Raw genomic sequence first — 25,198 nt, 5'->3', positions numbered from 1 at the left:
ACTAGTGCATTTCACTAGTGCTGATCATTCACAATGTCTTATGCAGGGGTGGAAAATCCTTAAGTAAATGCATGTTGTTACTGCACTCAAGTATTATTCTATAAGTTTTGTACTTTTGTTTGGTGTTACTGAAGCTAAATACTCTCACTCTTTTAAAAAACAACACCAAAAAAGATCAATTCAAAACCTATATCACCCATGTAAAAATTGCCCCCAAACCAAACAACTGGTTGCGCCACCTTTGGCAGTAACAACTGCAATTAATCATTTGTAATAACTTGGGATGAGTCTTATTACATCACTGTCGAGGAATTTCGGTCCACTCTTTGCAGAATTATTTTCATTTGGCTAAATCCGAGGGTTTTCGAGCATAAACTGCCTGTTTAAGGTTTTGCCGCGTTATGTTAATAGGATTCATATCACAATTTTTTTTGCTCTGCCACTCTAAATTTTGAATTTTGTTTCTTTTGAGCCATTCAGAGTTGGATTTGCTTTTGTACATTGCCTAATTGTCCTGCTACATGAACCAACTGCACTTCAGGTTATGTCATGAACTGATGGCTGAACATTCTCCTTTTCTGATAAGAGAACAGAATTCATGGTTCCATCAATTATGACAAGTCATCCAGGTCCTGCACAAGCAAAGCAGCCCCAGACCATCACTCTACCATCACCACATTTGACTGCTGGTGGGATGTTCTAGTGGTGTGAAGGCAGTGTTAGCTTTATGCCAGACATAATGGGGACCCATGTCTTCCAAAAGGTTCCACAGAATATTATCTCAATTGTGTCGGGGTTTATCTAGATGGTTTTTTTTTTTGGCAAATGCGAGACAAGCCTTTGTGTTTTTTTGATCAGCAGTGGTTTGCGCCTTGCAATTCTCACGGATTCCATTTTTGCCCAGTGTCTTTCTTAATGTGTTATTGTGCACATTGACCTTAACAGAGGCAAGTGAGGCCTGAGGTTCTTTAAATGTTGGTCTGGGTTCTTCTGTGTCTTCTACGATGAGTCGTTGATGCGCTCTTGGTGAAACTTTGGTAGGCCAGGCACTCCTGGGAAGGTTCACCACTGTTCCAAGTTTTTTCTATTTGTAGATAATGGTTCTCGCTGTGGTTTACTGGAGTCCCAGAGCCTTAGCAATGGCTTTGTAACCATGTCCAGGCTGGTAGATTTCAATTACTTTGTTTCACTTCTGTATTTGAATCTCTGTATAACGTGGCATCGTGTGCTGCTCTTTAGATCTTCCAGCCTGTGTCACATTGCCAGACATGTTCTATTTAAGCAATGTTTAGATTCAGCTGGTCTAGCAGTAATCATGCCTGGGCATGGCTAGTGAAACTGAATCAAATAGTCAATTGAATATGCTTAACTGGTTGATTTAGTGACTAAGGGGGCAATTACTTTTTCACATGGTAGGGCTGAAAAGTGTTTTTACGTCAATAAATAAAATAATCATTTTATCTTTGTGTAAAATTAAAAGTATGTGAAACATGATGATGTGAAACATTCAAGTGTGACAAAAAAATGCAAAAGTAAAAAAAAGGCCCAAATCATTTGTGAAAGCATTGTGCAATATGTCCCTTGTGTAGTGTACAGTTTGTCAGCCACCCTCTCAATTCATTCATCATTAGTTTGTTTCTGAACACAGAACCCCTGCTTACCAGGTATTGTTTGGATAGCAGGTCATTCTCAAACCAGCAGCAACACTGACATGGCAAAATCTAGGCCTGTGCAAACAAACTGTGGTCTCAATTCATTACTCAGAGCAATTAGGTACAAGAACAGCATTGATTCTTTATATATAGGACTTTTTTTTTCAATAATTTGCTGAGTTAAAGGAATTGGCAAAACAACAAAAAAATGAAGTGTAGTTCAGATAGGCTACAGTCTGTAATTGCAGAACTACAAAGTACTCTTATTTGGTAAGTGGAGCTGTTGTAGTCGTAGATATAATTAATGAAGTGGCTGGTTGGTGTATAAAACTTATTTTGCTACATACAAATGTATAAAATGATAATAGGATGCTAATATTCTATAGTTGTTTTAAACAGTTTGTAGGAAACTAAAATTTACCAACTTTTCCATGGCAAAATGAGCTGTATAGGATTCTATAATGATGGAGAAAGCTGTACAGAATTGAGAAAGAGCTTTCAATAAAATAAACGTCCAGAATACCTCATATTTTTAAAAAGGTGACCAAATGTTACTGATCCAATAGCTATTCATAGCTATTTTAGATCAAGAAATGATTTTAAATAATAAGTTTGCTATTTAATAATATTTACTACGTTTTTGCTATGTCATAAATTTTTATTTCATAAAATATTAAAAATTGTAATTTAATTAATTCCAAACTTTTCACAAGCAGTGCTTAGCCTGAATGCTTTTTAGTTTTATCCATAGTCCACAAGGGGGCAGTATTCACTCACACAGTTTTAAACATAAAGGATATTTTAACTATGATTTAACAGCTGTGTATGGTTAGGTTAAAGCCAGCTACGACGTAAGAAAGCAGTTTCACCACAGTTTTGACGCACAGAAAGCTTTAGACAGTGGCCAGTGGGTCAAGGCAGGAGGTCATTCAGATAGCCTGGAGCACTTGTACGGGGGTCTACAATCAGTCATTGGGAAACCAGCTGTACACTTGCACATGGGACAGGAAAGAGAGAGGACAGAGTTAGGAAACTGGAGGTGCCTGTCCAGGCTGAGGTCTCTGGAGATCGAGGTCAGACATAGTAGGGTTTTTGGAGGGTGATAGTTCATGGTAGAGCTTGCTGACTCAGTAAGTTCTGTGGGAGCATAGATCAGGACAGTACTGTTGTAACGCTGATGGCCCTTTAAAATTGCCCAATTTGGTCTACTTGCATAGTCTATAGCTTTTTGAGTTTGATTATCTTTCCACACATAGGAAAACATATAACAAATGAAATGTGTAAATAATAAACAACATCCTCTTTGTAGGAACGCATGCTTTGTGTTTCCACCAAAGTTTGGCTGCTTCATGAGATCGTTTATAGTTCATAAATGTCAGATTCAGGTCCTGGAGGGCCGCAGTCCAGCATAGATTACTGATATTTTAGCTACATTATCTAAAGTACAAAATATTAACTAATTGAATCATTAGATGTGTTAGCTAAAATACAACCCCATTTGCAAAAAAGTTGGGATGCTGTGCAAAATAAATAAAAACTAAATGCAATGATGTTCAAATAATTTAAGCCCTATATTTAATTGGAAATAGTGCAAAGACAACAAATCAAATGCTTAAAAATTTTATTGTTTTTTGAAAAATAATTGCCCATTTTGAATTTGATGCCAACAACACATTCCAAGAAAGTTGGGATGGGTACATGTTTGCCACTGTGTTTCATCACCTCTTCTTTTAACAACACTCTGTAAGCGTTTGGGAACTGAGGAGACACTGCTGTAGTTTTGTGAATGAAATGTTTTCCCATTCGTTTTTGATAAAGGATTTCAGCTGCTCAACAGTTCAGGGTCTCCTTTATCATATTTTTCATTTCATAATGTGCCAAATGATATCAGGGGGTGACAGGTCTGGACTGCAGGCAGGCCAGTTTAGCAGCCAGACTCCTTTAATATGAAGCAATGCTTTTGTAATACATGCAGAATGTGGTCTGACATTGTCCTCCTGAAATAAGCTAAGTCCTTCCCTGAAAAAGACGTCTGGATAGCAACATATGTTGCCAAAACATATCGTTCAGCATTAATAATGCCTTCACAGATATGCCATACACCCATGCCATGTGCACTAATGCCCCCCAATACCATCATGAATACGAGCTTCTGATCTGTGCTCTGATAATAAGCTGAGTGATGCTTAGCGCAGAGGACAGTGTCCATGATTTACAAAAAGACATTCAAATGTTGATTTGTCAGACCACAGGACACTTTTCCGCTTCCCCTCAGTCGATTTTAAACGAGCTTGGGCCCAGAGAACATATCAGTGTTTCTGGATCCTGTTTATTTATTTATTTATTTACAAGTTTTAACTTGTATTTGTGGATGCAGTGATGAACTGTTTTTGTCTGTTTTCACAGACAGCAGTTTTCAGAAATGTTTCTGAGCCCATGTAGTAATTTCCATTACAGAATCATGTCTGTTTTTAATGCAGTGCCACTAGAGAGATTTCTCTAGACCCTTAGGAATCTTTTAATGATATGTACGGTAGATGATGAAAAGCAAAAGTTCTTTGATATTTTACGTTGAGAAACATTATTCTGAATTGTGGCACTTTTTGCCTGCACAGTCTTTCTCATAGTCTTTCTTCCTCATCTTTACTTCTGAAAGAGCCTTTTGTTGCCTAGTTTTTTAGAACTTGTTAGCATCAAATTCAAAATGGGCATATATATGGGCAATAAAATTTCTCAGTTTCAACATTTGATATGTCTTTTTTGGAAATGGGGTTGTAGAATAATACCTTACAGGCAGTGTTCTATGCAGTAATACATTTTGGATAGGCCTCTGAAAAAGGGTGTAGATCAACTTGGCAGATACAACTTCCAAACACACCCCCTGCAAGGTCAAACCATTAGGCTACAGCTACCAATTACAATGCTTACATCCTACAGTGATAGAAAACAATAGCAAGACTGTATACACATCAATGATATTTATATAATTAACTCAAGCAACTCTGCAGCACTGTTCACTATAAGACATTTGTCCACTCACAACAGGCACAACAAATCTAATCATACTAAGCTTAAGCATTCTACTATGGCAGGCATGAAAAATGATTATTGGCCATTTATGTCTTACCTTTGATGGCTTAAGGCATTGATGCAGATGTTTTCTTAGATATTTTGACAGAGCACATTTTAACTTTGGCTTTGAATAAAAAAAACAGTTCTTTCTATTATAGATCACCTAGGTAGATCATTTGACTGCAGCTGGAACTGTAAACTCAGACACTGCTTCACTGATTAACTAAGGCATAAGCAGTAGTGGATAACAGTACATTCAGGAATGATGTGTAGAGCATAATGATTTTAATTTGTCATAATACACGTCCTCTACAGAGAATATACTTCTGCTAATTTTAATGCACAGTCACTGTTTATTTGCTGAATTTACTATACTGAGGGGAAAAACCAAAACATTAAATGTCGCTTGTGCAAACGTTATGATGCATCTTATATTTTATGTTTTATTTTTTCAATATGTTAAGCCCAGCAAATTGTGCACTAAAACATGCAAAAAAGTCACCTTATTTTCTATCAAAAAGAAATTTCTTTAAAATCTTTTAAAATTGGCATGCTGAAAAACACCAAGTGATAATCATGATCTCAACACTGAGCATTTAATCAAGAATCGTGCAGGCCTAGTAAAACTTGATAAAATGAAGTGCACTGCAGGAAAGAAAACCCCAAAGGACTTTGTATGTTAATCAAAAGCTGTAATATTCTGTGATTCAGTGTTTACCAGTTTTTTTGGAACACATGCATAACTAAACTCTGGTTCATAAAATGTTGATTTGCAGGTGCGGGATTGAACCAGTGCGCTTTAAAAGAAATGTCTGAGCCGCTGATCATACAGAAGGACTTTGTGCAGTGCTTTAAAATAAGAATAGCTGAGCTTGTGTACAAAGAAGTGAGAGATCCATATGAGTTAATCATGAGGACAGCTAAATCAAGGCGTGCTTTCCTTAGTACTTTGACACGTGCTGTGTAACAAGATAATAACAAAAATGCGTTATCTCTTAAGACGTGTACTCAGAGATAGTAGGCTTCTGTATACAGCCCAGAGTGGCCTCACTAGATGCCACCACAAGTCACCAATATTCATCACAAGTGAATCTTTAACTGGCAGCGGGCTTTTGACAGTTGTCTGCCTAGAAATGCAAGCTTGAGCTTTAGGCATTCGTTTGCTCAGCAGTGCAAACTATGCTTGAAAACGTATGAGGTAACTACAGTTCATCAGTTCGTGTGAAGTAGTGGCTGCTTCCAAGTACACTGCCATGAAAAAGTATTGGCCTCTTCCTGATTTCTTCAGTTTTTGCCTATTTTTGAACTGTTTCAGGCCTTCAAATGAAATGTAATATTAGACAGAGCAGAGGCATTTTATTGGGATGACACAACTAAAAAAAAATTTAATAGTGTTCATGTCATAAAATGACACAGGAATGAAACCATTGTTTTTTCTCTGTATGTACCTAAATATGTCCATCATTTCCACCTGAATAAAATATTACATCAATATAACTATTGACAAAAGCATATTGAAAGACAAAATATGGTGATGTAATATATTTTAGGCATTCATGAGGAAATTCAGTAGATGAGTGAATCAAGTAAATTAATGCATCACATTTTCAGTGCACAGTGTTAATTTTGAAAGTTAAAATATAGACAGGTCAAGGCAGTTATTCATTTAGGTTGCATTTCACTACAAGTTTCACATGAGTCTAATGATTAGAAAACTAGCCAGACAGCATTGTGTAAGGTAACATTTAACATATGCCTTTTTCAATTAAAAAAAAAAAAAGCATTATACATGATTATGGCCAACTCATTTTTGATAGTTAATGCCTCTTACCTTTGAATATCCTACAATAGTTCACAGAACTGCACACACCTGTTTGCTGAGTAAATTAGCATATCACAGCAAGATACACTAATTATAAAATGATGTGTCAATCCTCACTGATTGGTAACTAGCCTGATGGCAAATTTTCACAATAAAGTATAATTGATGCTTTGTTAATGATGGGTGGCTGTCTCACTTTCCTTACCAAGGGTGACCAGAAGGATGGACTTGTGTAATTCCAATGTGGCTGAATTAATGCAAGTCTGCAAAGAAGAGCATCTCCACAGCAATGTGAAAATCCTCCACAGCAATGTGAAAGACTCAAGTTGGAGGATTTGTTTGGTTGTGGTTGTTGTTGCTAAAGATGACACAATCAGTCATTACGTTTAGGGGGCAATTACTTCTTCGTTTGGGTGATATAATTTAATTTAATGTAAAAACCTTCGTCATGATCTCCTTGGCTTCTAATACATTTTGTATGAGGATCTGAAACCATCTGAAAGCGTGGCAATTATGCAAAAATGCATTAAATCTTGAGGGGGCAAATATTTTTTCATAGCACAGTTACAAAAGCAACAATTGCTCCCCTGCACTGTACTTTTTATTTTATGGTGTGTAACTAAGAAAAGCATCCAAAGACTTTGTTTACTGACATGTGTGGAATAGGCCCATTTATGGGCTCTAGTATGGGATTTGGATCAGTATGCCATGAAGACAGACGGCTGCTAGCTTTGCAAAGAGTTGAACCTACTTACATCATCCATGGCTTCAGGTTTCAGAGACACTCCTTCACCAAACCCCTGAGACCTGGTTCTAACCATTGGCTGGCTTTTGTGCAGCAGCCGCTTTCTGATTGGTCTAAAATGGGGGCAAGTCTCAACGTGACCTGCTGGCAATGAGACACATGCAGAAACCCAGCACCTTTCTATGAAACTAGCATTTAAAACTTATGAATAGTTATCATCCATGGAGACGGTTGTGGGGATACTTAGCACAATGCAGTAATACTTTAATGAACATGTTGTCACAGCAATACATTTCTGCTGAAAGACTAATGCAGTGCTTTCATAAGTACCTTTAGAACAGATAGACCTTTGTGTGACTTTGAAGAATAATAGCCAAGCAGGATATTGGGAGTGCTCCTATTGACAATGGTTGGGTGTGACAGCACTGGAGCATAACTGATAGTCTTCCCACCGCTTATTGCACAGCTCTCCAGTTAGAAAAATTGAAATCAACAGGCCTTGACAATGTCATCAAAAGTCTTTCCAAAACTGGATGGCCCTACACAAAGTAGAGCAACTTGTAATTCATTCACTCCTTAAGCTCTATCTGCTGTTGCAGGGTTCAGGGAGTTCGACCACTGCTTTTTCCTTTGTCAAAAGTAAGGTTATGTAAGAGTTCGCTTTCAAAGCCTTCAGAAAGGGGAGGTCCTGCGAGCCTGGCCTTTTTCTTTAATTGAGCACAGACAGATGCTTCCTCTTCTGCTAGTTCCCTTCTAAAAACCTCTCTTCTAAAGAAGGGAAAAGCTTCTCACAGCTTGAGCAAGCCGCCACTTACATGTTAACTAGGTTACCATTTTAATACTGGAATTGCTTGGCCCAAATTCCCACAGTGGTGAATCAGGCCAGTATTACAGTGAACTGATGCACTTCAACCTTTTTCTAAAGGGTTTGAATGCTTATTTTAGTAGAAGCAATAAAGAATCTCTTTCCTAGGTTTCTTATCATGCTTTATATGCATTGACATGCTTCGGGCAGCTGTGCTTAGTAATGGTGGAACACAGTTGTCACTGATTAATGCCATTAATTTAATCCCCCCCCAGCTGCTATTAACCAGCCTTCAATCGGATGTAATCTGTTGCTATTTCTGACTGTGCACTTTTTAAGGGCCAGATATTCTTGGACGCTAAAAATAAGTAGAATTAGAATGACTGTCAAGCAACCAGTGCCATATGTCGTACTCTATTTGACAAGCCTAGGAGAAACCAAGGTACCTTGCCATGATATTCACAGCTGACATGTCACTGTCCTGTGCAGGAGTCACAAATCTCTGAACATATATTGTATAGATTGCATTCTCAGACAGAGCGTATATGGATCTTTCTACCTAATTAGTTCAGAGTTGAAAACGTATTTTATATTTTTAACTGACTTAGACTTTAAACTAAAATCCATAGTGACCCTATGCTTTAAATGTATTTATTTTATTAAAATTAATAATAGTCCTTTCCATAGTAATATAACAAAATGCTTACAAAACTTTATCATATGTTTTGGTAGGTTAGTTTAATTTGAACAAATTTTGGGCATAATTTAAAAATGCCAGCCAGCATGTGACTAGCAAACAGCTTTGCACATGTAGACACATGGAATCATGGAATATTTTCATAAAATCATAAAAAGGTATACATAACTTGTGACCATTAGTGAGGTTACATGCTGATTTTCAGATTTTAGGACACATTTATATCAAAAAAAGAAGTCCAAAGGGTCCATTTACTGGAAAACTGAATTTCATATGTAAACCTTGTTTAACTTTCAATAGGTACTATTCACTACACAGTCCACACAGTCCATATATGGTAATTGTGCTGCTAATACAACATGTTTTGAGTCCAGTGTTTCTGTGAGGTTACAAGAACCAACTTGTTTCCATCTATCCACCTACTCAGCCTACAGCAGTTCAGCACTACACATTCATAGAGAGGTTCTAAGGTGTGTTTCAGCTCTGAGTGCATTTTAAATGAGGCAGGATACAGGAGACAGGGTAGCCAGTCAGAACAGGGGTAAATTACATATAAACGCACAATAATAAAGACAGCATGTGTAAGTTTAAGGGATAAAGAGAGGTTGGAAAATTGTCATGTAACAATAAATTATGACCATTTTGATACATTTAACCACTCAAATGTTATAAGTGGACCTTGAGAGAAAAAACAAAAAGAAAAGAAATGTTGACCTGTCCAGGGTGTATCCAGCCTTCCGCCCGATGTCCGCTAGGATAGGCTCCAGCACCCCACCCGTGACCCTGAGGGAGAAGCAGCTTAGAAAATGGATGGATGGATGGATGGATGGATGAACAAAATGTTCTTCACTCTTTCTTAATTTTTGATGGGAAATGCTTTTGACTTTGCATATGCATGAATACAATCAACTTTGACCTTTACTTTTTGAAAACAGCAGTATTGCTGTTTAGTTAAAACTATGTTTTTAACTGCGTGAGCTTGAGGAGCGCAAAACAAAATATCAATAAAATAGCACCAAGCACTTTGGAGCATTTCTGTTGGTCTATTGATCCTGAACTTTTGGCACATTGTAAAGGTCAGCTCAAATTCTGTAAAAAAAGTACAAAAAGGCAAAACGGAGATACAAGGTTTTGTTCCAACAGTCGTCTTTTACCCTGTTCTTCAGTGGTCAGGACCCCCATGGACCCTCACAGGGCACGTACTATTTGGGTGGTGGATGATTCTCAGCTCTACAGTAACACTGACGTGGTGGTGGTGTGTTAGTGTAGGTCATTTACAAATACCTGTCTTGACATGCAGCAACAAAACCAAACAATCTATAAACAAAGTGAAATTGTATAAAATTGAATTATGACTGTTTTGTACATAAATGCGCATGAACCTCTTAAGTGCATAACAGAAGTGCATATATCACAACCCCAATTCCAGTGAAGGTGGGACGTTGTGTAAAACATAAATAAAAACAGAATATGATGATTTGCAAATCCTTTTCAACCTATATTCAATTGAATAGACTACAAAGACAAGATATTTCATGTTCAAACAGATAAACTTTATTGTTTTTTTCAAATATTCACTCATTTTGAATTTGATGTCTGCAACACGTTCCAAAGAATTTGGGACAGGTGCATGTTTACCACTGTGTTACATCACCTTTCCTTTTAACAACACTCAATAAGTGTTTGGGAACTGAGGACACTAATTGTTGAAGCTTTTTAAGTGTAATTCTTTCCCATTCTTGCTTAATGCTGAACTTCAGTTGCTCAGTCCGGGGTCTCTGTCGTCATATTTTGCGCTTCATAATGCACCACACGTTTTCAATGGGAGACAGGTCTGGACTGCAGGCAGGCCAGTCTAGTACCTGCACTCTTTTACTATGAAGCCACGCTGTTGTAACACGTGCAGAATGTGGCTTGGCATTGTCTTGCTGAAATAAGCAGGGACGTCCCTGAAAAAGACGTGGCTTGGATGGCAGCATATGTTGCTCCAAAACCTGTATGTACCTTTCAGCATTAATGGTGCCTTCACAGATGTGTAAGTTACCCATACCATGGGCACTAACACACCCCCTTATCATCAGAGGCATCACGTGCATTCAATGATGGTTTTCTGCCTTGACGCTTACTTGCAGAGATTTCTCCAGATTCTCTGAATCTTTTGATGATATTATGGACTGTAGATGATGAAATCCCTAAATTCCTTGCAATTGCACTTTGAGAAACGTTGTTCTTAAACTGTTGGACTATTTGCTCACGCAGTTGTTCACATCCTTGCTTGTGAACGACTGAGCCTTTCAGGGATGCTGCCTTTATACCCAATCATGACACTCACCTGTTTTCAGTTAACCTGTTCACCTGTGGAATGTTCCAAAGAGGTGTTTTTTTGAGCATTCCTCAACTTTCCCAGCCTTTTGTTGCCCCTGTCCCAACTTCTTTGGAACGTGTTGCAGACATCAAATTCAAAATGAGTGAATATTTGCAAAAAACAATAAAGTTTATCCGTTTGAACATTAAATATCTTATCTTTGTAGTGTTTTCAATTGAATATATGTTGAAAAGGATTTGCAAATCATTGTATTCTGTTTTTATTTATGTTTTACACAATGTCCCAACTTCATTGGAATTGGGATTGTATAAAAATTAGTGCATTTAAGAATAGTGCTGTTTTATATACCACATTCAAGACTTGTTTTCCTGCATAATTTCAAGAATAATCAACAAGGTAAGCTTTGTGAATTTTCACAGCAGGACATCCTTATGGCCTGTCTCAAAGTACACAATTTACAAGGAAGCACATCGGGAAATGTGGTTAAAAGTGAATTATGAGTCAGAGTAGATTGGAAAGCATATCATCTAGAGGTGGAGCTGAACTGAACCAGCTGAGACTGGTCACGAGGTGAAGAGATAAGACCACCATCAGCCATGTTGAGTGGCCTGAGTGACAGCTGATGGCACTGAACGTTGAATGGAGAGAAATAAGGCGACCATGTGTGTCAGGCCCTAAACAGCTCCAGCTCAGCTCCACACCCACTCAGTTATATAACCTCCATGCATTCCTCCAGCTACACGTTTTGCACGAAGGCCAATCATGTACTCTGTCCATGTCCTACATGGAAGGCCTGCTTTTAATGTAGGTTGTGCCTCTAGTAGAAGGGTGCCTAGACATTTTGGCCCACTGGCAAGCAACGCAACCTGAGCTAAGACCCTTAAAATAGCAGGGAAACCTCTATGAAATCTGCTTACTGTTCATTGCATGTACAGAGAAATAAATGTCACTGTAAAATAGGTTTCATCAGTCAGCTTAGGCAGCTTTGATGTAAAAAAAAAAGATTACATTATTGATTTTTGTTGCTTTTTGGCTCACCTTCTATTTCCACCTTCACCCTTTTCACAGATAAGGTGTAATGTCAGTATCTTGTCAGAGAGACCACGCTTAGCCTGTTCTTCGCAGACAGAAGTCGTGCTGTGTTGATCCACTACATTAGACAGTCTGCAGGCAGGGTTTCCTGTAACAAACTGCGGAGTGAGGAGGCGTGTCTGTGGGCTTGCACAGTGCAGTAAGAGCTCAGAGGGAAGGCCATCTGCAAAAAAGGAACACAATGTTCCTGACCTCAAAGCAGATCAGCAGGTACACTAGCAGAGCTTCACATTAGTTAGAGCATGCACAAAACATTAGCAAATATTTGATGATGAATGGTCCTAAGTTCCTTGGAATAAAGCAAGTGTTAAAGTTAAGAACTTTGTGTTTTGTAGTATGGTTTGTGAAAGGTAGTAAACTAAGGGGCTTTAAGGACCTGCTGACCTGTCCTGCATACCCCTTTACAAAAGTAGTATCTAGTTACTAAACTCTCTCCAGTAATTACCATACTTTCCCTAATGCTTCACTCTAAGCAAATGGCCTGCTTAACATCCTATTGTGTTGCCATGTATTAATCCGCTTGCATTCCCATACAGTGAACTCAAAGCACATTTTGAACTCTCTTATCATCATCAAGTCTTCTGGTGCAGCCAAAAATTGGTTTATGATCCAGATAATAAAGAAAAGGTAATGATACAAAGTAATAATAGTTATATTGCTTTTTGGTGTAATTAAGATGTCTGCATTGGTTTCCTGAAGGCACAGTCACTGGGTTGTCTGGGCAACTGATCTAATGGGCTAAACCCAATGAAATTCTGCCCATCGTGAGATGTTCTCAGGCCACTGGGGGTTTGAATGACCACAGCATGTGAAAGTGGATCGTCTCTTTCACTATTGTGACCGCTGTGCTGAGGGAGCGAGGCAGTGCTGTCATGGAGCACACAGGCTCTCATTATACGGCACAAGGCTGAGTATTGTAAAGCTAAATGGGGTGAGAGTCGCCTTATCCTTACCAGCTGATCCACCAAGTTCACACTCAACATCCAGACACAATTACAATGGATGGTAGAGGGAAAGCCACCGTGTGGCCACCCTGTACCAACCTCTAGCAGCCATGAATACTATTAGATTTCTGATGTAGTGCACATACACCTATTTAATATCCAGTTGCAATGGCTGTTAAATACATTATTTGTTTTTCAGCGTCAGGGGAAAAAAAAAAGCAGAAAACGTATTAAATGAAAAATTACACTGAAGCCTTAACAACTAAACATAACAAAATTCTCAGTATATCCACTCTTTGTTTATATTATAGGTCCCATTCTTTTCAGGAGATTTGTTTCATGCAAGAAAGGTTGCATTTTCTGTTTCTCACAGTCCATGTAATCCCAAACACAAGCGATTCAGTGATGTTAAGGTCTGGGTTCTGGGGCAGCCAGCCCATTGTTCTGAGAACATCACCAGCTTCTTTGTTTGATAAGTACAGCCTGATCTTCTCAGCAGTAAGTTTGGGGTCATTATCTAGCTATATAATTAACTTCTTTCAGGGGGATACTGCATTATTTATGACATTTTTTGTACTTATCATTATTCAAGAAACCTTCAGTCATGCTTGACTGATGGTTGTAGACATTGAAGAGTCTTTAATTACTTCGGCAGCATTCACACTGCCTTCTGTCACTTCCATAGATCTAAAATTTAGACTCATCGGTCCTTAAAACCTTACTCTGTATCTCAGATGTCTAGCTTCATGTGCAAATGTTCTTCTCTTTTGTATTTTCTCACTTTCTCATTAGTAGTTTCTTGACAGCAACACATCCTTTCAGACCCATTGCATTCAGTTGTCTTCTTACAGTAAAGAATAGACATAAATACCTGTGGATTTTTTCGTGGTAATCTGATTTGATGAAAATATTATCTATCAACATTTTTATATATCTTATCAGAAAAAATTTAAAATCTGATCAGATAAAATGGTAAATTAAGAGAATATATGGTGTAATATAAGAGAGTATATGGAATTTGCTTAGAGTTATTGAACTATATTGTCAATATTAATACAATAATAATGTCTCTAAAACAAATGTTTTGGAATTGTGCTGATAGTTTGAATTGTAGCTCATTTTAAGCCTAGCTCAAAAACAGTTGTACACACATTTGATAATGAGAATTTTACACACAAGTTCCACACTAAGGTTAACATTTTCAGACTTTGGGACACATTTACTTCAAAACACATTTACTTTACAATATGGCCATGAGGGACATGGATGGAGTCTCACTTCCTGCTCTGAAATGCAAGGGTGTGGCAAAATGAATGATCCACCTAAGGAATAAAACTGTTTGTGTTTTGGTATTGACACGAAAACACAGGACATTCATATTCATTCACAAGTTAATATTATATAAATCTTTAAGTGTATAAATGTAACACATGGTGAATCTAAATCTTTTAACTTCAGTTTAAAAGAAATTAAGCAAAAAAACTTTTTAAACATTGAAAAAAATTATTATTAGATAAGCTGAAATTTAGGGGTTAAGTTGTAAGACAGTCACCTTCTAATAGAAACTGCCCAGTAAATGATGATCTCAATTAGTCTTGGGTTAACATAGATCATAACACAATCCTTGTAAATATCTAAGGCTTTACTGTGAGTCAACTGAAACACTTTATGATTATGATGACCATAAATCAGGTTGGTGTTCTGTGCTTACTGTTAGTGAACCCTTGATGTTGTCTTACTGTGACTACGGTATGATGTCAGCAATTTCTTATCAGACTTTAAGGCTGGATCGGCAAATGCCACCATTAAATTGCCGCAACTTGTGATAACACTAAATCGTAGACTTACCCTTAAATTACATTAGGTATTCTCTGGATAAATAGGCACAGATGGTGGTATATGTTGGCACATTCAGCTCATCCATGCACTCATTTATTTTATTCCTGTTGAGAAAGTGTCTGGCAAGTGACAGAGAACATAACTCTGCATGGTCTGGACAGCTGTCACAGCGGCATGCCGACTGAAAGCAACCTGCCAAGTCTCGTCGGCCTGATCATGCAGTCACGCCGTGCTCTGCTGCCTGAGTCTGTGACTCAGATACTGCCATGCTTTTGTACAACATGTGTATCCTAGTTTTCCTGCCGTCGCCTGTCTGTCATGGTCAAGCGTCCCGGCATCAGATACTCACCAAAGAATAGAAGCACGCTGTGATGACCTTTTTATACAACCATGACACATGCAGAGCATCTCATCAATACAAAAACAAAAACAAGAAATCATTCCATATTAAAAATAGGTTTTATTATCCATTGGGCAATGTCCATAATTCAGAATCAACCATTCAAAACCTTAAAAAACAAGTCTCCTATCTTTTAGATCCTGAATCTAAAATATGGCAATAAACAGTTTAGTCTAACTTGTTGAACTCTGATTGAGATTTCTTGCATCTGACCAGACAATAAAATGTACCTTTAAAAATGACCTTCACAATGCTGCAACACTTTCAGTTCACTGTGCTGTAATTTATTTCGTCAGCACCAATAGAGCAAAGCTGGGGATCTTTCAAAACATATGAGATCGAAGAGATGTGTAGTGACTAAGTATCTTTATGATCTAGATGTTTTGCAGGGTACAGATGAGGTGAGATGCAACGTGACTCAGTGGCAGTTTCCCAGTAATGATGTCGGAGTGTCAAATTTTGCAGTACCAGTGTTTATACACTGGTTCAAGCTTCTCATCTGAGGATGATAAAAATACAACCTGCAGTAAACACACATTAAAAACACATGTTTATTTGCATGTTTAAATAGTAATAACTTACTAAATGTAAGAAAACAAAACTGTAACAAGGTACTTAATACTAGTTGTTTCAGAGCACCAGACCATAATGTATACTGCATTGTGTAAAAGGCAGAGATGACCCTTCATTTATTTAGTCACTATGTTATTGTTTCTTCAGCTTCAAAACATACACTTAACAGAAAACATCAATTAACCTTTAAAATTTTAACCTATATTACAGCCGCCATTGCTTTCAGGAGGCTTGCTTTCAGCTTTTCAAAGAAATCTACCTCCAAAGTTCATTCTTAGTCTTTCTTCCTCATATATTTCCTTCTCTCAGTATTGACTTTGTGACAGCTACACATCCTTTCAGACTAGCACTGAAGTGGAAGCATGGACAGAAACACCTGTGTACTTTTTTTTAATCTGACCTGTGTATCTGATGGTGAGTGTATTTGTGGTCGACCAGGTCTTGTATAGTTAAGAGTCTCATTTTTTCTATATCCAGCTTTGGAAATGTCTATTGTCCCCATTTATTTTCTTTTCATTTTCCCCTTCATTCTGCTAGGGGATTGCCTTATTCTTGAGCTCCTCAGAAATACCTGCTGAAAATGAAAAAAATTTTTCTTAATGGCCATTTTGCCAAGAAATTAAATAAGTGAAAGCGGGTATCTGACTCGCACGGTACTGTAATTAATGAACTGCAATGCAAGATATACCCATTTTCCACTTGTCAGTTTATGTTCTACACATGGTTTGACCACCTTTGACAGATTGTTTTCTGAGATCATGCTACAATCTGGATGAAGTGAGCATCAGCTTGCAGTCTTCATGGAGGACGGACCCTAGCAGTCACTGGGGTCAGTTTGTTTTTAAATGGTCTGTGATTTTCCTTACATCCCCCCCCCCCGCCCGACTGTTTAATCACCACTGTGCCTTGGTGTGGGAAAGGAAAATACATTGTTTGGCTGCAGTTGAAAGAACTGTTGCTAAGGGGAAGTACCAGGAGAATGATTCAGATGTGGGGTGGAAGACCAGGCCAGTCCTGTTTATGAAGATAAATCCCTTTCCGCACCTGATGCTGCCAAGCCAGGCAGCTAAGGAGATAAGAACTATAAGAAGGTATAATAGCCAAGAAGCAGTTTGTTATAGAACAAGTAATCCCAACCCATACCACACAGCTAGAAGAATCAAGCAGCTGTTCTCATGTGAGGATTTGTTGACTCAAGACCGACTTAAAACACCAGACCTCAAATTGCACAGCAGAAGAATGGTTAGAGATGAACCATTCAAAATGCACTACGAGACAATGTCTTCACGCTGTTACTCCAACCTAGTTACATAACAGCAGCCAAGAGATAAAACACTACTAGGAATAAGGTTCAGATTGTGGTTTTGATCAGAGAGCCTTAAGTAGGATTCAGGGTGTGTAATGACAACCATTCAGGAGACAGTATTCAGGTTTAAACATGCCAGTTGAATGGTGCATTTCATGAAGGCATAATGCACAGCTTACTAAACCAGATAATCTGAGGATTTGCAATATTACCCAGATGAGCTGAAGACATGCTTACCTTTCCAAGAGAACAAGAGCAATGTAAAAAAAAAGTCTACTTTATTTTATATTCATACTGCTTTACAATTCATATAAAATTAGAAATTTTAGAACAAACAAATTCCTTAAAATAAGTAGTAACAAAAGTGTTCAGACAGGCCAGACTGATGCAATGAACAGGAAATGCATCCCTTGTATGCAAAAAACAAGGCACACCATTTCTGCTTGAGGAGTGCAGATGCAGTACGCTAAAATGAATCTTGTTAAAGCTCATTGAGTAGAGTTGACCAAACTAAATACTACCGAATTCAGGTTAAATGTAAAGGAAGAAACAGAATTACCAGCATTCAAGGTTTCCCCCAACAAGTCCCAAACTCAAAGCACTTTCTTACCACATCTATAGCAGGTTTTTAAAGCCATATAGCATCAAGGCCCTCCAATACACATTCTGAAATGAAGGGACTTGATAAGGCCAGAATGAGACTTCAACAGCAATAAGATGTACTTTCACTGCCCTTTTCAACCCACACAATCTCAGTTTAACTAATCAGAGCAGGACACATGACTATTTGTGCAGCTGGAAAGTGACCAAAGTTTAGGTGCATCACTGCTCAGAAAGAGATTATCAAATCAAATTCAGATAGCCCAAGAAGCAATCTTGGTCTCTTAGCCCAGTGCTTGTCCATTACCTCCCAGGGGAAAAAAAGCTTCAGCAATAAGTCAGTATCAGGTCTAGGTCATTGTTCCTATCTTAGCAGACTGCCACCACCAATTTCTCTTTTATAACGATTTGTGAGATGGTCAGCCTGCACAGTCAGCTTGGACAGAACCCCAAAAAGTCCACGGAGGTGAAAGTGGAACTGGCCCTCTAGATCAGAGCAGTCCTCAGCTGGCCCGCCGTTCACCTGCTGCTCCTCCTGCTTCACAGCCATCTCCAGGAAGCTGGCCCCACCAGTCATCTCCCTTTTCAGCAAGCCCCACTCCATCTCATTCTTAATAGACTTCAGCAGCAGGTAGTGCTCGTACATGTCCCTCTGTTTGCCTGGACAGGTGGGCTCGTTATCATTGTTGTTTTGAGTGATAGAGGCCTCGTCCTCCTCGTCAAGGGGGACGTCCCTCAGCAGGCTGGGCACCATGATGGTCTCGTCCATGTTGTTGGCCGCCGCTATGAAGCGGTTCATCACGTTCAGCAGCGAGTGCTTATTGCAGTAGGAGTCCTGGCAGATCTGCATCATGATGAGGTTGTTTGAAGAGCTATACCAGTAGACAAGTTGGTTATCAGAAGACCGGTGGATCCTGAGGAGAGAACACAGTGCGTCAGACATGCAGAGTGACTGAAAAACAAGTTAACGTTAGTAAATTTAGCCTTTTACCAGGTTTACAGGCGAATACCACCACCACTAGTGAATGATAAACACAGAGTAAACTCTATCAGCACGGTCTCTCCTACTAGCAGACACGAAAGAGCACGCTCCTGCTACACGCTGAGCAACGCAGCTCACAATGCATCACGACACAGAAGAGAAAAAGGAAATGAAGAACCACCACGACTAACCTGGATTAAACCGGAGGCTATACCAATTTTCCTCTCAGAGTTTGGCCAGATTTGTGTTTCACCGGCTCCTCACTCGCCCCTAAGACAGAACACCCGAGTCCCTGTTCTACCGGCTGCAGAAGCAGCTGAGAGCTTTATATAATGCATCGAGGGCAGGTTCAACCAATGAGAGAGAACCTAGTGTATGACTGACAGTCAGACTAGCCAATCACGGTTTTAGCCTATTGTGCGACCTTCGAATTGAGACTGTATTCTTATATTGCTTTCAACACGGACCAGTGCAATTCAGTCCATTGTTTGATGATGCATTCCCACAAATTCATACGTTTCTGGTCTTTCCAGGCTGTAAAATGGCACAATTAATGGTGTCCGAGTGCTTAGGCATGGCTTAATGCTGCCACCTGCCGTATTTCTTGAGTTAGGGGCGCTAACCTGTTGAGAAACGAGCGCTGGCACCCAGGCTTGATATCGACTTACTGCTTGAGATTTTTCCTCTCGGAGGTAACTAATGCTCGAGCACTGCAGTTAGTATCTCAGTTCGGTAAGTGATTTCACACAACCCCGTCAAATAAGTTACGTTTGTTTATTTTTTTTTTCAAGTATTTTACATGCTGTTTCCACAACTGAACAACAAACTATTAACACTGAACTTGTACAGAAAGATATGTAAGCTACAAAGTAAACATGCTTTAAAGGGTAACTGATCCTTCAGACATATATGACCATGAAATGTAGTGCCCAGAGTACAATTCAGACTTAAATGCTGGCAGATGACCTCAGAGAGTTGGGGAAAAATACCAGTGTTTAAAAATGAGCATTATTATTATTTTTTATCATTATTAGTATGTGTTACACACAAAGCAGAAAACTACAGGAATGTTTTTTTTTTTTTCCAGAAAGATACGTCTTCCCCAGGTCAGGTATGGTCGTCTTCGTTGTGAGTTTCAGGGAATGAGCATTTTCTGTTAGATTAGTACAGTAAAGCCATTTATTAATTAACAAAAGCAAGGAATATATTTATTATACAATTATTTTCATTCAGATACACCAAGGCAAAAACCACAGCATTTTTACAAAATCAGTGGACCCTCTGTATATTAAATGCTGACCCTTGAAAATAGCTCAACATTTGTAAGGCATTATTATTTGAAATAAGGCTGGGGCTTACAAGGCCACATCATAACATCACTTAGAGTTATTTAACCCAAACTGGCCTCCATCGGTTCAAATCATTTCAAAGTTAACAACAATTTGCAATTCAAAACACTGAGAAAAACTTTACTAATGAATACCAAATTCAGAGTTTTAGCACATGTTAATACCAACTAATTCAGATAAACCCATCAATGTGTACATTTATCTGTTGCACCACCAACAATAGACACTAATGGTTTAACAATGGCTTAAACTTACAAAATGCTAAACCCTTCTATTTCTTAAACTTCATTAACACTCTACAAAACACACATAATTGCATCATGATGAACCATTGTGAAAATATATGATCCCTTATCTAAGAAAATAATTCTTTCCCTTCCATCTAGTCGACAACACACTGTTTTTTTAAAAGCAGCTGGGGGGTTTCTAAAAATGAAATGAAGTAAGACATGTGCACACAATACTAAAAGTATATGGTTTTCCCTTTGTGTCAGAGACCATCTTGAGTGACCTCATGTCTGCATCCTACAAACACACAAGAATGACAGGAAATGAGGACTAATAACACCTGTGTCAATGTAGTTCATTTATACTGGCAAACACAAATGAATGGCTTTTACAAACTTCAGGGAAAATAATTATAGTGCTCAGAAGTAGTTTGAGACAACCACATTTTTTTATTTGTTTATACATCATTTCATCTACGCCATTATGGCTTACCAATCAATACTTTGTGTTCACCTAACCACACCTTTTTATTTCAAAACTAATGCATACACATTCAAAACAGAGAGCCACAATGTGCCATCAAACACACCTGACTAAATATATATTGTCTTTTGGTAATAAAATGTCTGAGAAAGATTCCAGATAGATTGAGAGTGACAAATGTACTAAAGTTGTGGAAAGAGACAAACGTATGTGCTCAATGCCTTAAAGGGTCCATGCTGCCATCTGAAAGAAGGAATATACAACAAAATATTACGCTAAATACTGGCCATTTATTAAGGAAATAGACACAAATGCTTGTCCCACTAATGTTTAAGTACCTTTACTTGCCTTACTTCAATTTTCAGTCAATTACTTTATAATTTTTGTTTTAGTTAATAAGTAACCTGGTTGTTATTGCTCATTATTAGAAAATTGATGGATATGAATGAATAAATGATGAATCGAACTGGGAAAGGTTTAAACAAGCAAAACAAATTGTATTCAGAGAGTGTCTCAGATTACTTTTGACCACTATATCAGGACAGACACACATACCGGAGATTCCTACACCATTTCATACTGGTTATTGGTGATGTAGCGAGACAAACAGCATGCCAAGAATACGCCAATAAGCTGTAAAGGAAGTCAAAACAGATTACTAGACAAATATTCAGGGACACAAGCACCCATCGTATTTATATGTGTTACCCCTAAAGTAGTACTAGTGAATTTCAGATGTATTGGCTCCCACATGAAGGCATCCCCTATCTGAAGAGGTTAAGACATGTCCAGAGTGTCTTTTAAGTAATTTAACATTAATGCATTTTACCTGGAAGAATGCTATTCCAAAAGATATCCCAGCAATGATTCCCAGATTAGCCTCCAACACCGTTGTTACCAGAGAGAAACAACCCTGGGGCAGGAATAAAAGTAACTTTTAAATGTTGTTTTAATGTTATTTTCTGACTTAATGATTTAAGTACTCGCAAATTCTATTTCTTAATAATGTACAAATCTACAACATATAAATGATATACAATTAATTTTACATAATGTTTTTAAACTAATTTTAAATTTCCATTCTAATATTAACTAATAACAAAGGAAGCTAAAGAAATGTTTAATCTCTCATAAGTTACAGTATTAATTTGACCCATGTTCATAGACTGGAGGCTGTAATCATACCTGCTTGTATACCACAGTCTCAGCCAACTTGAAGTCTCTGAGGTTTTCAGGGGTGCAATTAGCTAGTGGCATACAGCAGCTTAGGGGAATGCCATTCTGCTTGAAGTATGCGGTCTCTCCCCAGCTTGTGTAGTTATGCACCCCACAGCACTTCAGCTATATAAAAAATGAGTATACCATTAATGATATGATTATAGTAGACAAGGACAAACTAGAGAGAGATACAACTGAAGAAGCAGTATAAATACTGAAGTCTGGTTTGCCCCTTCATCATCATCATCATCTGCTGTACATCCCCATAAAACATTAGTGTTTAAAAAAACGACACTGAAAGACAGCAAAGTTTTCCACACGGACAATTATTTAAGAAGTTAGTGTAAAGACAAAAGTGAACACAGCGTGATTTCCTGAAAGTTCTACTGCTTTTCTGGTTGAGTAAAAATGCTTACAGTTCTCTGGATGGAATCCACTGCTTGGCTCCTGCTGTCCGTAGTATTGTAGTTTTTTTCAGCACTCCAATAGGCATCTTTAAGTTCAGCTTTGATCTAATAAAGAAAATGTCCATGTGTATCAGATGCATTTTGTGTCATAGACATATAAATATTCAATACAAATGTGTCAATATGTCACCTCATGTCTGAAAACAAAGCCTGAAATGCCTGCCACAAGCTCAGCCAAGAACACCAAAATCAGGAACATTGCATACTACAATAAAGAAGAAAGCAAGGGAAATAAATGTACATCAGAAACTCTGACTTCTGACTGCAAATAAGACAAAAGCTAAAGAGTGTAGTGTCAATCTGGTGATACAAATTAGGAGTCTACAGTCTGTCATAGATAATTTGTCATTCTACCATGTGTATAATATTCACAACATATTCATTTTAGTTTATGACTGACCAGTTTCAGCATCCATGGACTGCCACGGCAGGTAGCGAAGCAACCAAACAGGCCAAAGATGACGATGATGGCTCCTGTGCCAATGAGGACATATGGTGCGTTGGTGCTTGTGTCTGAGGCCAGAGAAAGATAGGACTCCAAACTAACTTTTCCCCATACGCCAACTGCCAACAGGATCACCCCTGTGAACTGAGAAAAAGTAGAAACATTCAGAAACATGTCTTTCTTTTCATATTTGCCTGTGTGTGATGATTCAGGCCTTGTGTCCTAACCCTTTCTTGATGACACCCTTGCAAACACTGTAATTATACCACTGCACTGCTAACATATTCAGTTTATGTATCTTGCTGAAAATAATTATGAAATAGTTTTTGTTAATGTTAATATTAACTGTGAATCCAAGGGCCTGATTCAATCTAAACATGGTGCTCAGTTTGGTTCTGCTTATCAGACCATCTGGCATACTGCGAGGAGCAATAAATAGAAGACACAGAACTGCCGCCCTGGATCTCGACCTAATTCAGACCAAGTTTATTTTTTAACTACTTGTCTTTAACTATCAAAAACACTCACAGGAACCTGATTTTTCACAACATACAAACACATTTGGAATAACTACTCTCTTTTACAGAGAGGGACTACAAGTTACAAAGCAAATCGTCCCCCCCCCCCCCAAACGTGTCATTCTGCCCTAAACACTGTCCACATCACAAAAAGTGCAAAGGTTTGCAAGAACATATCGATTTCACATATCTAGCACGTCAGTTCTGCCGGCCAACCCCCAACTGCTGGCTACTTTGTGTTAAAAATGAAGAGAAGAACAAAAAACAAGGATACAGCTAGCCAGTTAAACATCAACCACATACGAGGCGAATCCATCATCATCATCATCTCTGATGACCATCAAATTAGTGAGCTGCAAATAGTTTCACAGGACTGATGGTACCCTTTAGCTTTTCCTTCAAGTATCAAAACAAGTTTTTAAAAATCCGTCAAGCAGCTGTTCTGAGTGCATGTGCGCTGTTTCTGCTGCAGATGCTGGGAGCTAACGCAGCTCCTCGCATTGTTTTCTTCACAGAGCAGGCTAACTCAGCTAAGCTAACTCCGCTAGCTAACGGTTTCATTTAGTAAAGCTGCAATTTTCACCCCGTAAATAACTTGAAAGACACAACTCACCCAGAATATAAGGCTGTAAGAAATCAGAAAGGTCTTCAGACATGTTATCACCGGTTTGGTCTGCAGTCTTCTAGACGGAGGAGACATTTCGGTTCCTTAAATCTGGTCGTGCTGGCGACTGGCTGGTTTTCGCTGCTCGGAGGGGGGATGAAAACTTCGGGACTTTTTTTCCTGCTGGAAAACTTCTGTAGAAAGGAAATGTCGTAGGCGATCGAAGGCTTTTACTTTCCGGTGAGGAGGCAGAATAGCCACTTCGAATAAAGATATGGGCTCGAGAGGCTGAGCTTTATAACCGTTTACCTGAACTTTCAGTAGAGCGAGAGAAGGAAAGTGAAGAGTTTGTCCTCTCACAGCACATCAGTTCATCACTCAACACGCTCTGTGTGAAACAGACACGAAGGAGCCTTTAAAGTTGGTCAGGGCCTCATTATTAACGCCACACACACACACACACACACACACACACACACACACACACACACACACACACACACACACACACACACACACACACACACACACACACACACACACACACACACACACGACTGAAGAAGTGAACGTCTGTGCATGTGTCAGTGTTTTGGCTACTGAGAATCCTGGAATACCGGGAATCTTTCTGATTTAACTGAAAACTGAAACAGTTTCTTCTCATTTTTTAAATGTAGTTTGTCATTTATAAAACATTAAAAAAAAGTACACAACAAAATATTTAACTACATTTTAGTTTGCTGTTGAAGTAAAATGACAGTTTAGTCGTGACTTTTTTCGTTTGCTGCTGAAGCAGCATTTTTTTACAGATATTAAAACATTTGTTATCCAAGTCTGGGTACGCATAAGCATATTAATATTAAAATATAAAGAACTGTGATCTGGCATGTTTAATTAGTAGGTTTGGCTACTGGGGAATAATTTTCTGTATTTAAGTCATTATTTCAGTCAAAATGGCAGTTTTAATGTAATTAACATTGTTTTTCCAGTTAGGACGGACTGTGTGGTTAGTAACTACATGTTAGGGGACA

At 38.4% G+C, this 25,198-nt stretch overlaps 2 protein-coding genes across 4 annotated transcripts; both read right to left on the bottom strand.

Moving 5' to 3' along the window:
• Positions 1-17,532: 17,532 nt before the first annotated feature.
• Positions 17,533-19,186, bottom strand: mid1ip1l (MID1 interacting protein 1, like). Its single transcript, XM_017698303.2, has 2 exons — positions 19,047-19,186; positions 17,533-18,787 (listed from the first exon to the last, which is right to left on the bottom strand). The coding sequence occupies exon 2, from the start codon at positions 18,724-18,726 to the stop codon at positions 18,238-18,240; it is 489 nt and encodes a 162-aa protein (XP_017553792.1). The 5' UTR covers positions 18,727-18,787; positions 19,047-19,186; the 3' UTR covers positions 17,533-18,237.
• A 429-nt stretch (positions 19,187-19,615) lies between these two features.
• Positions 19,616-24,616, bottom strand: tspan7 (tetraspanin 7). 3 transcript variants are annotated; one of them, XM_017698419.2, is made up of 9 exons: positions 24,477-24,609; positions 24,177-24,361; positions 23,001-23,189; positions 22,731-22,805; positions 22,550-22,645; positions 22,101-22,256; positions 21,745-21,828; positions 21,471-21,548; positions 19,616-20,729 (listed from the first exon to the last, which is right to left on the bottom strand). In XM_017698419.2, the coding sequence occupies exons 2-8, from the start codon at positions 24,261-24,263 to the stop codon at positions 21,480-21,482; spliced, it is 756 nt and encodes a 251-aa protein (XP_017553908.1). In that variant the 5' UTR covers positions 24,264-24,361; positions 24,477-24,609; the 3' UTR covers positions 19,616-20,729; positions 21,471-21,479. The 3 variants fall into 3 exon arrangements, with proteins under 3 accessions (XP_017553908.1, XP_037396285.1, XP_017553910.1); XM_017698421.2 differs by lacking the exon at positions 19,616-20,729 and adding an exon at positions 20,859-21,158 and having other exon boundaries at positions 24,477-24,616; XM_037540388.1 differs by having other exon boundaries at positions 24,177-24,570.
• Positions 24,617-25,198: the final 582 nt, after the last annotated feature.

Source organism: Pygocentrus nattereri, chromosome 8 (genome assembly GCF_015220715.1).
Source record: "Pygocentrus nattereri isolate fPygNat1 chromosome 8, fPygNat1.pri, whole genome shotgun sequence".
Taxonomy (NCBI): Eukaryota; Metazoa; Chordata; class Actinopteri; order Characiformes; family Serrasalmidae; genus Pygocentrus; species Pygocentrus nattereri.
The sequence above is the reverse complement of the archived record's forward strand: the minus strand, read 5'-3'. Positions and strand labels throughout refer to the sequence as shown.

Bases quoted from the DNA above. Each gene is read 5' to 3' on its own strand.
- mid1ip1l (XM_017698303.2), bottom strand. From the start codon at position 18,726: ATGATGCAGATCTGCCAGGACTCCTACTGCAATAAGCACTCGCTGCTG.
- tspan7 (XM_017698421.2), bottom strand. From the start codon at position 24,263: ATGTCTCCTCCGTCTAGAAGACTGCAGACCAAACCGGTGATAACATGT. The intron at 23,190-24,176 runs GTGAGTTGTGTC...ACTTTTTCTCAG, and splicing joins CTTACAGCCTTATATTCTGG to TTCACAGGGGTGATCCTGTT. The intron at 22,806-23,000 runs GTCAGTCATAAA...TCTTTATTGTAG, and splicing joins GTCCATGGATGCTGAAACTG to TATGCAATGTTCCTGATTTT.